Below are 18,187 nucleotides of genomic sequence, written 5' to 3' on the forward strand. Positions count from 1 at the left end.
ATGAAATGTGATTTACTAGCCACTGTAATAGATTATCCCATCAATGGCATGGAGGATGATGTCTTTAAAATGCAACCTCGCACCCAGAGAAGGAGTGGTAGGTTCAGAATTAACATGTTCTGAGGGGACTTTCTCCTTTTTTGATTATGGCAACAGTCTACTGATGACCTAGGCACTCCAAATGACCCAATGATGGGTACTTTTCAGTGCCTTTTTGGTGACCCTGGTAGCATATGCTCATGAGACATGTCCCTTCATCAGGATTTTTCTGTTTCTGTTCAAAAAGAGGAATCTTTATATTTAAATTTCTGAAGCCAAATGAGAAGCATCCTCTCTATCTTTCAATGTAATGTGTGAAGAAAATGTGCAACATATTGTAGGAAGCTGGGCAGGTGTGTGGCGGACACCTATGGTGTTACCACTTTATACCCGGTACAGGCAACCCCTATTAGTGAATGAAGACAGTGTCCAAGAAGTCAGGGCTCTCTAGAGGTAGCTGTGGATGAGCAGCCAAGACTTATCTAGGAGGAGCGTAAAGCACTTGCAACACCACAGCAGTCACTCAGCAGCTTATCACACCTGAAAGAACCACACAGTGTTGCAAAAATAAAGGTACTTTATTAAAGATAACACTGAACTAGATTACTTATAGGCTATCCCCCAACTGGGTGTATGTGCACACACAGGAATAATTAGGAATTGGCACAAGAAATAACAAGCATTGGTAAGAATTACGGACAAATAGTGAGGGCCCTAGGGGAGGGCCAAACCATATACTAAAATGGTGGAATGCGAAGTGAAGTCCCCTACCCAAGGATATGGGGTCGTTAGAGGGGAGCTGGGAGAACCTGGGACCCCAAGAGGTGAGTACCTAAGTGACGCACAGCAACCAGGAGAGCAGAGTTATTACTTGGTCTTCCCAAGGACTATCAAGAGGACTTAGAAAATGGATTGTGAAGAACAGGACCAGACCAGAGGAACCCAAAGCAAAATTCTGGAAGAGGACAACCTACAAAAGAGGGGACAGGGTCCAGTCCACGATGGAGTGTCCAGTCGGGGCAGGAGCCACTACCTACCCTTCTGTGGATTGAGTTCTGGGTCGACGAGAAGAGATGAAGATCAGCTGTGGGGTCCAGGAGCTGCAGAGAAGTTCTTGGAGCCATGCAGATGATGTCCCATGTCGGTCAGTGGTCAGGAGAACCACCAACAAGCCTTGGCAAATACAAGATGAAGCAAAAGAAGATTTGCAAGGCTGAAGAGAACCAGTAAGGTCCGGGGGACTCAGCCCTTGGAGGGGAGTCCGGGATGACTCTCAGAAGTTGAGAGAGCCAGTAGAAGCAGCCACAGCCCCCACTGGCACAAGGCAGAGTAAGTTGCAGTGAGGCACAATCAGTACACCTGAAGGAGTCCCACATCACTGGAGCAGCATAGAGGAGACTGTGCTTGGAAGGATGAAGTGCTGGAGGCCAGGGCTACTCGGAGCCTGAAGATCCCTTGGAGCAGAAATCAACAAGCCTTGGTTGCTGCAAGAGTAGCAGTGCACAGGGGTATCTTTTTTTCAAGGAGAGGCAAGGGCTCACCCTCTCCTAAAGTGGACAGAGGGTAGAGAGGACCCGGGGGACCACTCCAGACCACCACCTGTGTTGCAGGATCCATGCAGTTCCAGAGGAGAGCAGAGCCCCACAGCCGGTTGTCATTGCTGCCTGAAGATGCAGGGGAGTGACTCCTTAACTCCAAGGGAGATTCCTTTTTATTTCTTGGTGCAGCTGAAGTCTTGCCGACCCCGGAGGATGTACAGCCGGGGAAATGTCACAGTTGCTGGAATGAGCTGGGGAAACAATGCTGCAAGGTGAGGTCATCTCAGGACTTGCAGTCTTGCTGGTTCCTGAAGTGTCCAGTTGCAGTTCCGGTGGCCAGGAGAAGAAGAGGTCGATGTAGAGGAGGCCTGGTGGAGTCTTGCACGTCTAATCTGGGGACCCACCTGCAAGAGAATCCGTAAATAGTCCTAAAAGGGGGTTTGGTCACTCGGCACGGTGATCCCTATCAGAGGGGGTCACCGACATCAGCTGCCTGACCTGGCCACTCAGATGCTCCCAGGGGCCTCTGCACATCTTATTTTCAAGATGGCAGAAACGAGTGGCCACCCGGAGAAGCGCTGGGCACCACCTCTAGGATGGTGATAGAGGAGTGGTCACTCCCCTTTCCTTTGTCCAGTTTCGTGCCAGAGCAGGGATAGGAATGTCCCTGGTCTGGTGTTAACCGGTTTATGCTTGAAGGGCACCAAATGTGCCCTTCAAAGCAAACCAGTGGCTTGGGGAGGCTACCCCTCCCAAGCCTAGTAACACCTATTTACATGGGAGAAGGTGTAGCCTCCCCTCTCCCACAGGAAATCCTTTGTCCTGCCTTCCCCTGGTTAAGCAGCAGAAGGATAGAAACCTGTCAGAGGGGCTGCAGCAGGGTGGGCTGCCCGTAAAACCCTGGAAGACTGGTAGGAGCAATACTGGAGGGGGGGGGGCTCTAAGGAGCCCCCAGAGTGCATAGAACCATGCCACCAATACTGCCATTAGTATTGGGTTATGATTCCGACATGTTTGATACCAAACATGCCCATGTTACGAAGTCCAGTGAAATGGAACTGGAGTGTGTAGGGGCACCTATGCTCATGCAAGGGTGTCCTCACACACAGGGACCTGTACCTTGCCCTCTGGGCCAGGAGGGCCTACCATAGGGGTGACTTACAGTGACCTGGTGCAGTGACATGTGGTGAAAGGGTTCATGCAATTTTTCACGCAGGCTGCAATGGCAGGCCAGCAGACACATTTTGCATAGGCTCCCATGGGTGGCATAAAACATACTGCAGCCTATGGAGGACCCCTGGTGTCCTAATGCCCTGGGCACCTAAGTACCATATACGAGGGACTTAAAAGGGGACACCAGTATGCCAATTGTGGAGTGCACAAAGGTCCAAGGTAACCAAATCTGGAGCGAACGAGCACCATCACTGGGTCCTGGTTAGCAGGATCCCAATAAAAACATTCTAAACACACTGATAGCAGGCAAAAAGTGGGGGTAACCATGAAAAATAGAGGGTACTTTCCTACAAATAACTTGCAGTCTTTTACATTATGTGCAGGATGGGGACAGTAAACACTCCTTGTATGGATCCTTTGAGTGCATCCTCTTCTTCCCACATGTTTCACATGGTCTGAAACGTCCTTTTCTTGTTGAGTCTGACATGGCTGAGCAGTCAGAACTTGTCAGTTTAAATAAACCTGAATAATGTCTCTGAAGACGATTCCTTCAAAGTCTAAGAAATTTGAATCAAACTGAGCAAAGCTCAGGGAGACTCCCATCACATGACGGGCAGTAGAAAATCTGAAGGAGTGAAGCCTCCTTGGAAAGTCTTCTATGAGGGCAGTTGCCTAATTGGCTGAGCTTTGGTTCTCAATAAATAATGTGGATAAGTTACTGAAGTGAATGTTTCTAGCCATTATAGGCTATATGTATCATTATATACTGCTTTCCAATTGTACCATGCGACTCACTTCGACGACTGGGAATTATTCAAGCATGTGAATCTATTAAAGATCCAATACTGGAGAACTGGTGCTTCACTACCCAATGAATCCATCACACGGTTTGGCCTTTATGGGGGGGGGGAAGAGAAGTGGAATTTGATTCTTTGTTTTAACATTGGCTGAAGGAGTACTTTTTCTACAGTACTCAGTTTCCATACTGCTATGTATTCCTCTACAACTCTGCTTAAAAATGAATTAGAATGACCCTTGCAGTCTTGAGTGCCCTTCACCCTGCATGCACTCCAGAATGCTCTTCATAGATCGCGCTATACATTTGGCTTAAAAAAACTGTTTTGGATGGCCTGACAGAGCACAAAAAAAGAAAAGACAGGAGGAAACAAACTCAAGGAAACCAAGGCTTATATGGGTCAGAGGGTACAGGGAATGGAAAAGATGATGGCAAGTAAAGCAAGTTACAGATCACATTCAAGCACAGCACCAGCTGCACAAATCAATGTACTCCGGTATACCAATTTCTTATGCTTACCTGTGGAGTCTGCTTGAGGATGTAAGATGTGAACGAGAGATGCTGTGATAAACCACTGTTGGTGCCCTGTGTTCCACCAGCAGTGCTCCCGGATGAACTAGACTGGAGACCTGCAACACACAGAGTAGAAGATGCATCAAAATTAACTCTAGACATAGAAGAGGTAAAAAAAACAACAAAAAAACAGCGTTCACGCAGAACAATAAGAGCAAAGATAACAGAAATACTAATTTTAAGATTTAAATAGATGTATTAAGTAGCCAAGCAGCTAGTAGCAGCAGCTTAGTGGCACACCCTCAATCATCATAGGACAGCGTATTCACCAATCATATCGCCAAGAAGTTAGATAAAGGTACTGAAGAAAACACCATAACACATTGCAGAGAAAAAAAACTCACCTTAATCAAAACATTACATCATAACAAAACTAACACCCCTGCTACCCACAGAAAACCCCTCTGGGTCTGGCTTTAAGTGAAAACTAACATGCGCCTTGTCCCAATCTGCATACACCTCAAAAAATTCATCACATGCACAGTTTTAATCATCTAGGTTCAATGTTTTAAGTTTTCAGGTCAACTAAGGTCCTGAGTCTTTAAGACAACATCTCCTGGTCAATATCTAGTGCAGCTATTTTTGTGGCTACGAGACCAACAAAGCCTACCTGTCTCAGCTTCACACATTCCCCTTACACTGCTGTTGCAGGATGTAGTTTCTGCAGGCACAGACCTTAACACCGTCATCATTGTCCCTCCAGATATAGCACTAGACGTGTGCAGCCTTTGGCAGAGTCTAAAAGCTATTGAGAGCAAACATTTCTCTTCACCATGTTGATGGTCCGTCAAGTCCAACACCATTCCCACACTTATAGGTGTTAAAAGTCCCCGGTGATGCCTCAGTCAGGAAACAAGGGACCCCCTTAGGTGAGGTCCCAAAGCAAATTGTTAAACATTCATATGTTTTCCTTCCAAATATCTCCAAATGCACATTGTTTAAAAAAAAATTCACACTGTCTCTGCTACCTGGTCCTCAAACATGCATACTCTGTTGCCAGTCGCCTCAATAAGCACTCAGTCTCCTGCAGATTTAACATTCCATTTCCCCTCAAAACCTTTTACCACTGCCCTTGGATAGCCTATGAATCTAGAAGAGATTTCACTCAGCAAACTATCAGGGTGGACTTCTCTCCACGCATATCAGATTTGACTCATCTCTGGAATCACTAGGCACTTACCTCCAACCATGATTAGGGTTGATTCATGAGGCATAAAACGAGACATTTTCATAATTGTTATGCCAGATGTGATGATGGACTGCAGAGAAATCACTTCTCTTGGTGTGTTTGTCAAACCAGCAGTTTACCTGTAGGAGGCTGGCCTGGTTTGTAGTGGGTACCTTGGGTAACTTACACCTTATACCAGGTCCAGTTATCCCTTATTAGTGAAGTAGTAGTGTTCTAGCAGCTTAGGCTGATAGAGGTAGCTATAGCAGAGCAGCTTAGGCTGACCTAGGAGACATGCAAAGCTCATGCAATACCACTTACAGTTACACAGAACTTATACACAAGTAAAGACAATACTCAGTGTTACTAAAAATAAAGGTATTTATTTGGGTGACACAGTAACAAAAATATCTTAGAGACAATACTCCTTCTGGAGGTAAGTATTATACACAATATATACACTAGACACCAAAATTAGACAAGTAAATAGTCATAGAACAGTGCAAACAATAGGAAATGCTATAAAATGCAATGGGAGAAAATAGGTCTAGGGGTAACACAAACGATATACTAAGAAAGTGGAATGCGAATCACAAATTCCCCCCCTAGATAAGTGTAGTGTGTGCAGAATCGTTGGGAGAGTAAGAATACAGTAAAGGTAAGGAAATTACCCCACCCCAGAGCCCAGAAAAGCAGGAGTAAAGTACTGCAAGTTTCCTTAGGACACACTACACCTCGTGATTGAAATTATTGCAATAACCAACCAAGTCTGCAAACAACAACTGCTGGATTCCTGGACCTGAAGACCTGCAAAAGAAGGGGACCAAGTCCAGAAGTTGAAAGAAGTTCCAGGAAGCACAGGAACCCCTGCCAACCCAGAAGAGGGTGCAAAAGAAGAGTTCCCGGTTAGTCGAAGACTGCAGAAATGCACCCTAGGAAGATTCCAGCGGGTTCCTGTGTGATGCAAAGGATGTCCCACGGGGTCAAGATGGATGCAGATGTGATTTCGTGTTGGAAGTCGCCAGCAAGCCTTTGTTATGACAAAAGTGTGTTTTGTGTCAAAATGGTGCTGGCTGGATCCAGGATGGACCTGGGGGCCTCAACTCTGTGTGAGGAGGAAGAGGGGGCTCTCAGCACTTTAAAGAGCTCTCATGATGCCAGACAGCACACACGGAAGTCCCAGGACATGGGGACAAAGGAGGTGTGTAACGCGGTTAGTACAGCACAACAAAGTAAGGTCCCTAGCAGCCGGCGAACAACTCAGCGAGTTGCGAGACGCAGGATGGAGTGCTGGGGACCTGGGCCAGCATGTGAACAAAGGAATTTTGCAAATAGTGCACAGAGGCCTCAGGAGTTGAAGACGACGCAGTAAACAGGGGTACCATCGCTCTCAGGAAAGGCAAGGTCTTACCTCCTCCAAATTGCATCAGCAGGACCTCAGGACAGTCTATGTCGATGGGGTCCAACCTCTGTGTCCTTAGGAGCACGCTTGTCGCTGTGAGGGGAGTCCAAGGGCACCGGTCATCAACTTAGACGGTGCCTGCTGGAGCAGGGGAGTGACTCTGTTACCCCACGGGAGATTTCTTCATCCTTCTGGTGCAGGATGAAGACAGGGAGTCCCCAGAGCGTGCACACCGTGGAAACTGTTTCAGTTGCTGGCTGGAGCTGAAGGCGCAGAGGAAAAGTATCCCTTGTGGATACTTTGTTGCTGTTACAGCGGTTACTGGAGCAGGCTGCGGTAGATCCGAGGTCAGAGGATGATGAAGTTGTTGCAGGAGATTCCTGAAGGAAACTTGCAAGCAGAATCTGAAGAGAACCCACAGGAGAGACCCTAAATAGCCCTGAGAGGGGGATTGGCTACCTTATCAGGTGTGGCCCTATCAGGAGGGGTCTCTGACGTGCCCACACACCTTCCAAAGCAAGATAGCTGAAGTCTGGGACACACTGGAGGAGCTCTGGGCACCACCCCTAGGGTGGTGATGGACAGGGGAGTTGTCACTCCCCTTTCCTTTGTCCAGTTTTGCACCAGAGCAGAGGACAAGGGGTCCCTGAACTGGCTTATGCAAGGAGGGCACCCCAGCCTGTAACACCTATTTCCAAAGGGAGAGGGTGTAACACCCTGCTCTCAGAGGAAATGCTTTGTTCTGCCTTCGTGGGACTGGGCTGCCCAGACCCCAGGAGGGCCGAACCCTGTCTGTGAGGTGGCAGCAGCTGTAGCTGCAGTGCAAGCTTCAGAGAGCTGGTTTGGCAGTACTGGGTGTCCGTGGTGGAGACCCCAGGATGCATGGAATTGGCTCCCCAATACCACATTTGGAATGGAGGGACAATTCCATTATCTTAGACATGTTACATGGCCATATTCGGAGTTACCATTGTGAAGCTACATATAGGTATTGACCTATATGTAATGCATGCGTGTAATGGTGTCCCCGTGCTCACAAAGTCCCGGGAAATGGCCCTGAACTATGTGGGGGCACCTTTGCTAGTGCAAGGGTGCCCTCACACTTAGTAACTTTGCACCTAACCTTCAGCAAGTGAGGGTTAGACATATAGGGACTTATAAGTTACCTAAGTGCAGTGAAAATGGCTGTAAAATAACGTGTGCGTTATTTCACGCAGGTTGCAATGGCAGGCCTGGACAAGGGTTTGTCTGAGCTCCCTATGGGTGGCAAAAGAAATGCTGCAGCCCATATGGATCTCCTGGAACCCCAATGCCCTGGGTACCTAGGTACCATATACTAGGGACTTATAAGGGGGGTCCAGTGTGCCAATTGAAATTGGTAAATTAATTCACTAGTCTACAGTGACAAATGTAAAAGCAGAGAGAGCATAAGCACAGATTAGTTCTGATTAGCAGAGCCTCAGTGACACAGTTAAGCACTATACACACACACACTCATTAGTCCATATACTATGAGCACTGGGGCCCTGACCAGCAGGATCCCAGTGAGACAGGCAAAAACAAACTGACATACAGGTAAAAATGGGGGTTACATGCCAAGGAAGATGGTACTTTCCTACATTACCATGCTAGACTCTCTCAATATAGCATAGAGATCATCTGGATTAAGGAAAATCTCCTGAGTAAGCTCCTTAAAGGTACCGCAGACTGATAACTCGAAGGCAACAATATGCCATTCTGAGAGAAAGATTTTCTCTGGCATGCTTCTCCCCAAGCAGCCTTCTGAGCAAAAGGGTTGGCTGGACCATCAGTAAACCGCAGCGAATACCATGGGCCTCACTTCTTGCTCTCTTCTTGGGGTCTGTCAAAGACTCAATGAATCCCACAACCCACCTCATCACTCACCCAAAGAACATTATCATTACAGAAGCTTACACTATTAGCACCATATAGTCTCCCAGAAGATGAAGCAACACATGTCCAGTGCCGCAGCAGATGTGAAGAAGTCCCAGATGAGTAACTCACCTTCGACCTGATGGGCACTCAGTTTTCCTTTCTCTCCTCTCAGACTGTGGGCAGTTGGAACACTGAGAGCAGCTAGAAATAATTTCTTTAGCTTGAAATAGGTGTAGACGGTAGTGGAGGGTAAGGTGTTTACAGGCTGATTTATATGCACAATAGCGGAATGAGCTCAACATCTACCACATAATGCAAATATTATACCGACACAAGTTCACTTTCAAGTCGACAGAACAAGTAGCACAATTGATTTGGAGAAGATTAATATACATAGAAATTCAAGCCAATGCACTGTGCATTAATAATGATATAGAAGTACATAATGTCATGATTATATTGGAACTCGGTTCTTCTGTTGGGACCCCTAGAACTATCCAACAAAGGTGAATAGTAAGTGGCAATCCTGTTTCCCACTCATGTCTGAGCTTAAAGGACTCCAGAACAATTTCAACTGGATTAGAATTCAATATGTCTACAGCCAATATCAACATAAAGAAGGCTCCACTCAACAATCTTACCGCTCAGATGTTGACAGATCTCAGTACGGCTCAAGTTCCTCCGGAACAAAACCACTGCGAGAAACTGCCATTCTTTGACCAGACATGAGACTGCATCAATTTCTTACTGCAGCTTTCAAGAACCAAGCGCAGACAGTCTTTACGGAGCCTTTTTTTCGGTGGGGTGGAGTCCCAAATTTTAGTACTGTTGAGCAAGTGCTCATCAAGGGGATCCTACTACTGAAAGGTCTCTCATCTCTCACTGCCAAGTGTAATCCTCATGATTTGATGTTTAGATTAAAATGCTGCAACTACAGAAAGTCAATTAAGAAAAGAGGTGCAAATTAACAGGTTTGCTTTAAGCTATTAGCAAATGCAAATGGTTCAGAATAGGGATTTGAGTTCTGAAGTTGAATGGAAATATATTTAAAACAATTCTATAAACAATCGGTTATATGGTCGAAAATCCCCATTTTCTAGAGCTTAAAATAAAAGTTGGACAATCAAGCAAATCAAATCTATTAGGAAAATTAACATATGATATATATATATATATATATATATATATATATATATATATATATATATAGTTTGCCTTCTTAAATTATTATTTTTCATTAATTCAATGAAGGGCTATTAAGTTGTCCACTAAAGAGCAACATTTACACAAATCCATAAAGCAAAATTTTAAGAAATTCATCCATTCCCTAATCCATGTTCCTATCCATAAATCCTTCAAGAAATATTTTGTGAAGGTTTCTTTATGTTACATCTAATATTGCAAGCCAACGGAAACTTGCATGCTCATCATGGGGACATTATTGAATGGAGACACAATCAAAAATAATGTGTTTGTGGTACGTGTCTCTCAAAAGATGTTTCAAAATCAAGCTCCACTGTTACCGTTCTGCTTTTAGGATAACCACTAAAAGCCCTAGTGCTTTTGGCCATACAGCAGTGGTTCTTAACCTGGCATCCACAAAGCCTATTCATATTATCCGTGACTGGTCAGACAATTAAATATATGCGCAGCTGAGGGTGTGTTTTGTGCGCTTGTGTGTGTGTGTGTCACCCAGTGCTCTACAAACCCCCCTGGTCTGCTCCCTGGAATGCAGGTACCTAACTGCTAGCAGACTGGAACTGGATCACCCCTGTTCTTCATAGGCGCCTATGTGTTTTGGGCCCTCCTTTGACCGCTGCACCTGAACGGCCTTGTGTTGCTGGTGCTGTGGCTTTGGGGTTGCCTTGAACCCCCAACGGTGGGCTGCCTATGCCTAGAAGACTGACTGTGTAAGTGCTTCACTTACCTGAGAAACCTAACCAAACCTCCCTCCCTCAGGAACTGTTGATTTTTGAACTGTGTCCACTTTTAAAATAGCTTATTACCATTGTAACCAAAACTGTGTGTACTATTGTTTTAAATCAAAGTTCTATACTTACCTGTGTGAAGTACCTTGTATTTTATGTTCTTACCTCAAATTTGAATCTTGTGGTTTTACAAATAAATTAAGAGAAGATATTTTTCTATATAAAAACCTATTGACCTGGAGTTGTCTTTGAGTGTGTGTTCCTCATGTATTGCCTGTGTGTGTACAACAAATGCTTAACACTACCCTTTGCGAAGCCTACTGCTCGACCACACTACCACAAAATGCAGCATTATTATCTAATTTTGCCACTATCAACCTCTAAGGGGAACCCTTGGACTCTGTGCACACTATCTCTCACTTTGAGATAGTATATACAGAGCCACCTTCCTACAAACATCATAACAAAAACATCAATTAAAACCCATAAAAATACAAAATGGATTATTACATAAAAATAGGAAAAGAGAGACGAGTAAAATACAGAGCACAAACATCACCAAGTATTATTTTTTTTATTTTTTTAATACCCAGTGAAACTACTGTAATCCCAAATAGATCGCAGCATGCACATAACAACCCAGGTTCCGTAGATCGATCAGTTGAGTGGAGAGACAAATACGGCTAAGACATCTTCTAACAGAAAAATAAATATACAACACAAGAGAGGATTAACACCATACAAAGAGTAAAATTTGTAGTGACAATATGATCATAACCATGTAATAAGACTGAGAAGGCAAAATGGAATTAAATTACAATGTATAACAATGAGGGAGAAATCACCTATTCAACAGAACAAGCTTCCAACACTGGGGAGCTAGTTGCAAATTTGGTCTATGGCCCAGCGGCAGGGAAACATGCTATAATGGGAGACCCAATCCTTTCCTAGTTATACACAGTACAGTACAGAGTAATTGCATCAAATACTTGTAGCTTCAAGATGGATTTTTTTGAGGAAAAAAAAACCATTCCAGTAAGGCTATCACTATTGGCATTCATAACATACTCAGCTTTTATATACTTCCAATAAGCTCTCTTCTCTTTGGCTTTGAATGAGGACCTAATTTCCAGTCCTAGGATATAAAACCATTACTTGATATGTGACATCCATGACGTAATCAGGTCCCTGTCTATCTGAATTAATTCCTCTAAACCTTGCCTGTAGGATTCTAATTCGGGAGTTGACCAGTTTCTAACCCAAGAAACCAAAGGCCACAGAATTGCCAGATCACCAATACATTTTAAAGCAAGGTCGAAATAAACAGGGACAATAGGAGTGCTGGCGGTAGGCTCAATAATGATCTTGAAAAATAATTTTCTCTTGTTGTAAGAGGAAATAATGAAGCCATACGCCACAACTCAGCCCCATATAGTGCAGCAGACTGTGCAACAGCCTTGTACCCTTCTAAAGCCAGTGGTACTGCCCTCGAAGAGGTAGTCCCATATATCTTTCCTATTGTTGCTGATTTGTGGAGACTAGTAGCCTTACGCTTTTCAATATATTCAGATTATGATAGGGATCTGCAAATTCTTACTCCTAGGTAATCAAAATGATTAACTTCCTCCAAAAGCATGGCCCCAAGTCTCAGGTTTTTGCATAAAGATTGATGATGTTGTTATGTCATAACTGTTTTTGGGGCGCTTATTTTTAGGGCCATTGAGGTGCAAAAGTTGTAGAATTTATCTAATAGATTTTGGATTCCAATAGGGGTTCTTGAGACGAGCAGGGTATCAATGCCAAACATTGAACCAGGAGTAGCCACACCCCCAAGTTTAGGGGCTTCATAAATACAATTGTTAAGGTGTTTAAATGCATCATTAATGTTTAATAAGAATAGTGTTGGTACAAGGACATACCTGTGCCGGACCCCGCGATGAATGCTAATGCGCTCAGTATGAGCCCCATCTGTGCCCCACAGGACTTAGGCGAAGATGTTCTCATGAAGCCTCTGCATTATCCCCACCAGCGAGGGTGGGGTCCTCCTTGAGCTCAAAGACAATCCCTTGGGACCAAATCAAAGTCTGCATTTAAGGTCGATTAAGGCTACATAAAATGATCCTTCAATATCATGATAAAAGATCAAGGCCTGAGGCTTTACCAGGCTTCAAGGCCATTATCGTTTCTCTGGTATTATCCAGTGAGAAAAACTCCTGGTCAGGCACTGCAGGGCTACTGCTATCTGCGATACATGGATCTAAGTTACAAGACATATTGTAAGAAGAAAAAGTGGAACAGAGGTTGGAAAAATGTTGAACACAAGCCAGGTGGTGAATATGGTGGACTGTTGGATTGCGCCTCCCAGACTACTATGGGCGAATATGCACCACAAGGAAGAATTATGGTTCCTTCTGGAGGCCTCAATCAAGACCTGTCAGTTAATGTCAACCCAGTTCTTTTTACTCACTGCCAGCACACCTTTATAATGTTGTCTGGAGTCACGGATCATTGAAGGGCACAAAGACGCTTAACAATAGGGTTTTCACCTGCCTACATTTCCTGGTAAACCAAGCAGAAGACTTAGGGAGGACTCCCATAGAAGCACCAGTTCCGACCTGGACTTTAAAAAGATGCACAGTCAAATAGGTGACTGTGAACATCAACAAGTGGAATTGCGTGCAGAGCATAAGGAGGAAGAGCTGGGACAAAATGTTAAGAGCAGACCCATTATGGTCGCTTTAATCTTTTAATTACAAAAAGTCCACCATCCAGCTCCAAAAAGTAAGGGACAGCATTGTATAGTCAATTCTGCTCCTAGATGAGCCAATGCAAAAAGTGAAGGTCCTGTCCGCATCAGAAGAGGATGTTCCATTACAAGCAGACATCAAAGATGGTCTCCGTCCTGTTCTGTTCCAAGCCGCTGGGTTAGGTAAAGGGGTTGGGGATGCACAAACATAGTAGAGCCACATGTACTACTCTGTGGTCCAGTATCATGTGATAGCAATTCTGAGACTGTATTTCAGTTTGAATTTTAATGATTCGACCACTCTTTTCATACCGGCCACTTCATTGCACAGGGCTAGAACGATTTGTATAGATTAGTTGTGGTATCATGAGACCGGGCAGTAATGCTAACCTCCTCGAATGTCGCGTGCAGACTGTGATGATTCCCCCCCTCAGTAATGTCTATTAGCGGATGTAGGAAAGGGCAACTGTTGGAATGGTTACCCCGCACTTTCTGCCTGATACTGATGCCAACTTTGATTGAAAATGTACTGGGATCCTGCTAACCAGTCTCCAGCACCAGTGTGCTTTCCCAAACTCTGTACCTTTGTGTTCACAATTGGGATACCCATGGCACACAGTTAAGTACCTTCTAAAATGTACCCACGGTACCAAGGGTCCTGTTACCAGGGAAGGTCCCTAAGGGCTACAGCATGTGTTATGCCACCCTGGGGGAACCCCTCACCAAGCACATGCACACTGCCTCTACAGCTTGTGTGTACTGGTAGGGAGAAAAAGGCAAAATCGGCATGGAACCCCTCTCAGGGTGCCATGCCCACAAACCACTGCCTGTGTCATAGATAAGTCACTCCTCCAGCAGGCCTTACAGCACTAATGCAGGGTGCATTATACCACAGGCAAGGGCATAGCTGCATGAGCAATGTGCCCCTACAGCGTCTAAGTTCATTCTTAGACATTGTAAGTGCAGTGTAACCATATTGAATATGAGATCTGGGAGCTTCACTGAATACTGGAAAGCTTGGAATCAAACTTATCAGCACAATAAACCCACACTGATGCCAGTGTGGGATCCATTGAGAAATGTACCCAGAGGGCATCTTAGAGATGCCCCCTGCATGTTAGCCAAACTGATAGTGTAGGAGTGACCAGTCTCTGTCAGCCTGCCACTTTCAGTTAAGTTTCTGACTTCATGGGGTGTGAGCCTTTGTGCTCTCTGTGTCAGAAACAAAGCCTGCACTGGGTGGAGGTGCTTCACCTTCCCCCCTGAAGGAACTGCAACACCTGAAGTTGCCCGCCCCCTCCCCTCCCCCCTCCGGACAAAGCCCCTCTTTTGGCAGCAAGTGAGGCGGGAAAAATAAGGAGGAGTGACCACCCCAGCTAGGACCACCCTTAAGGTGCCCAGAGCTGAGATGACCCCCCTCCATACAGAATCCCCCATCTTGGTTTGGAGGACAGGGACCAATAGTGTTAGGTTTGTGCCCCCCTCCCCAAAAGGAGTGGACACAAGAAAGGTGTAGCCACGCTCAGGGACAGCAGCCATTGGCTACTGCCCTCTGACCCCTGTAACGTCCCTAAATCCAGGATTTAAGGTCCTCTCTGACCACAGCTCACCAGATTCCTGGCGACCTGACAAGAAAGAAGGACTGCTAAGCTAAACTCCCAGCAGAGAAGAAGGAAGACGCAAACTGACTTCACCCCAGCCCTACCAGCCTGTCTCTTGCTTCAAAGAACCCTCAACAACAAAGTGACACACCCTGAGGGACCAGTGACCTCTGCCAAGCTCCAGAGGAATGCCCTGCACCCCCAAAGGACCAAGAACTCCTGTGGAAAGCAGTCCTGTCCAAGAAGAAACTACAACCAGGGGACTCCAGACCCTCCCTGGATCCGTGAGTCTTGACCACCCTGCACCAGACACCGCAGTCCGGTGACCAGGTGGGACAACCAGCTAGAGAGATTCCCCAGGTGATTGTGAGCAAGTGCCCACTCTGAGTTGATCTCTCCACCCCTCCATGATGATGCCTGCAGAGGGAATCCCAAGGACCACCCTGACCGCTAAAGCTCCGGATGGAGATCTCCGACATCTAAAAGACCACTGCACCCGCAGTCCCCAGGCCTTGAAGAACCCGACCTCCGGGGCAGCTACGTTTAGCAGGCAGCCCTCCTCCCTGTCCAGCCTGTGGTTTGTCCAAGTCAACCCACTGGACATCGTCTGCAGCATCTGAGTGACCCCCTGATTCCCTCATAGACCAGCTTTGGAAACCCGACACCTTGTTTGCATCCTGCACCCGGCTGGCCCATCTCTGCTGAGGGTGTGTGTTTGGTGTCTACTTGTGGACCCCCCAGTGCTCCTCTACGCCCCCCAGGTCTTCCCTCCGAAGTCGCGGGTACTTACCTGCAGGCAGGCCTGATTCTGAGTGTCCCCAGTCTCCATAGGAGTCCATGTTAAATTTGTCTCAACTTTGACCTCTGCATTCGGCCAGCCACGTGTTGCTGGTGGTGGGTGTTTGGGGTTAACTTGAACCCCAACCTGTGGACTGCCTAACCCCTAGAGACTTGAACTGTAAGTCAAGTACTTACCTGTAAATGGTACTAACATGTCTTCCCCCAGGAACTGTTTCTGAAAAATGCACGGTCAACTTTTAAAACAGATAATTACCAATATTTTAAAAACTGTATAACTTATTGATTTAAAAAAAGTACTATTGATATATGTGTGAAATACGAATCTACTGAATGACTTATCTGCAACTTGAATCTTGTGGTTCTAAAAATAAATTAAGAAAATATATTTTTGCTATATAAAAACCATTGGTCTGGAGTTAAGTCATTGAGTGTGTGCTTTCTCTATTGTCTGTGTACAACAAATCCTTTGCACTATCCTCTGATAAGCCTAACTGCTCGACCACAATACCACAAAAGAGAGCATTAGTGTTATCTTTATCTACTTTAGCCTCTGTTAAGCCTCTGGGGAACCCCTGGACTTTGTGCATACATATATCTCATTTTGATGTAGTACATACAGAGCCAGCATTCTACAGCGGAGCAAAACTATTGGTACACATCCGGATTAAGCAGGTAAGATGCTGTGTCAAGAGCTCTTAAGCCAGGACCCTAGTTGTGTTTTCAGATTCTGGTTGTGAACACACAAGGTCAGCGGAGGCTTTGCTCTTGTCTGTTTTATTCCCCAAAATAGCAGGTATTACAGTTTTTGTAACCTTCTCTGCATCCCAAGTCAATGAAAGTGCGACGAGAATCAGTGTGGGTTTAACCTCCCCTATCAGATCATCAATTTGACTGACAGCACATGACTCTCTTGCTTTCCCGGCACACTTTTTGGTTCTGTTGGCAGCTTGGTCAGCACACCCGTCTTGAATAAAAGACAATTAGTAGGTTCTCAGTACCCATTCTTTTTTAAGACTTAAGTCAATGGTCTTAGTAGGGCTAGTTTGGGGGCACATATTACAGGAGCCACATGAGAAGTGCCCAACAGGTTGGAACCCCACAGTTGCAACACCGTACTTGTGTTTGTGTGGATTGTACATGGTTGGGTGTTAACGAGATGGTCACATACGCTGCTGCCTCTTTTATGGGCAAATCTCAGTATCTCAAAATTTAATGATCTTGAACTGATTATGCGCCAATTCTTGTTAATAATCTTGAAGTATTTTGAAGCAATATTATATGAAGTCACGCATGTCAAAGGATTGATCTTTGGAGTGGTGTGGAGAGGTCTGAATATCACTCGCAAAGAATGACAGGCGCTAAGAGAATTGGCTTGTGATACGGGTATCATTATCAAACCAGCCATTAAGGGTGGGAGAGGTTGTCCTGCAAAAAATACTTTTTGGCCAAATATATATGGTTTTATCAGATGAGAGACATTATAAAAGCATTACAGAGGATCCTACAAAGCAATTACAGACCATCATTCACAGTATGGTGGAAGAAGCCGAAACTGGTAGTAGGATTTCAAATAAAGAAGAGGACTTCCTGGTCAACAGAGACCTTAAGGTGTCCTGTTTTTTTACGTTCTACCTAAAATGCACAAAAAACAAGGTTGCTTTATAGTATCGCTCATCAGGTCCATTTTTAAACCCCTCTCGCAAGTCGCAGACTTCTTTCTTAGAACTACTGTATAACATACATTAACCTATCTAAAAGATACTTGAAATCTTTTACAGCTGCTGATAGATATACGTTTCGACCCATTCAACAATCTACTTATTGCATTAGACATAGACAGCCTTTATTGTAGCTCACCCCAGGATGTCACTTTGGAAACCACTGAAGACATCATTTAAAAAGAAGATTGGCAATACAACATGCCTTGAGGTTTGTATTGGAATGCTGTAGGTTGGCCTTAACTGAGAATTGGTTGAGTTCCAGGACTCCCTCTATCTTCAAACCCATTGTACTTCGATAGGGAGTACCTTTGTCCCCAGCCTGGCAGGCCTTTACACACACCATTTTGAGGAGGGATTTGTTCTAACTGATAAGAACTCTCAGGAGCACAGAATATTGTTTTCAAAGTGTTACATAGATGACATCTTAATAATATGGGAAGGAGACCAAGAGACTCTTCACAATTTCCATACCTGGCTCAATGCATGTGATGACTATGTGAGGATTATAAACAGTAGTACAGTAATGATAAAGTCGCGGTCCACAGAGTCAAAAGGCTGGGAACCACTTGTTTACATGATCACTTGTCCATGTAATTTGAGATACATTGACCAGTAGGGGAACACAAAAGCAACATCTGGTGCAAAAAAGTTACCACCAAAATGAGCAACCATTATTTGATAGCCAACCACACTATTGGCGATTTGCAGTGGGTTATTGTGGAAATAATAGACAACAGTAACAAAAAAACTGACAAAATCCTCTGAGAAAGAGAGCAACAGGGGATTTATCCCCAGACGTTCAAAG

The 18,187-nt window shown here is 45.0% G+C and overlaps 1 protein-coding gene across 2 annotated transcripts in view; it reads right to left on the minus strand.

The window, feature by feature from the left end:
- YEATS2 (YEATS domain containing 2) overlaps positions 1 to 18,187 on the minus strand; it is a 1,667,962-nt gene that overhangs the window by 825,473 nt on the left and 824,302 nt on the right. For both annotated transcript variants that reach the window (XM_069213699.1, XM_069213698.1), the window contains one exon: positions 4,066 to 4,175. In XM_069213699.1, the coding sequence (XP_069069800.1) occupies positions 4,066 to 4,175 (110 nt within the window). The remainder of the gene's footprint in view (positions 1 to 4,065; positions 4,176 to 18,187) is intronic.

Source organism: Pleurodeles waltl, chromosome 11 (genome assembly GCF_031143425.1).
Source record: "Pleurodeles waltl isolate 20211129_DDA chromosome 11, aPleWal1.hap1.20221129, whole genome shotgun sequence".
Taxonomy (NCBI): domain Eukaryota; kingdom Metazoa; phylum Chordata; class Amphibia; order Caudata; family Salamandridae; genus Pleurodeles; species Pleurodeles waltl.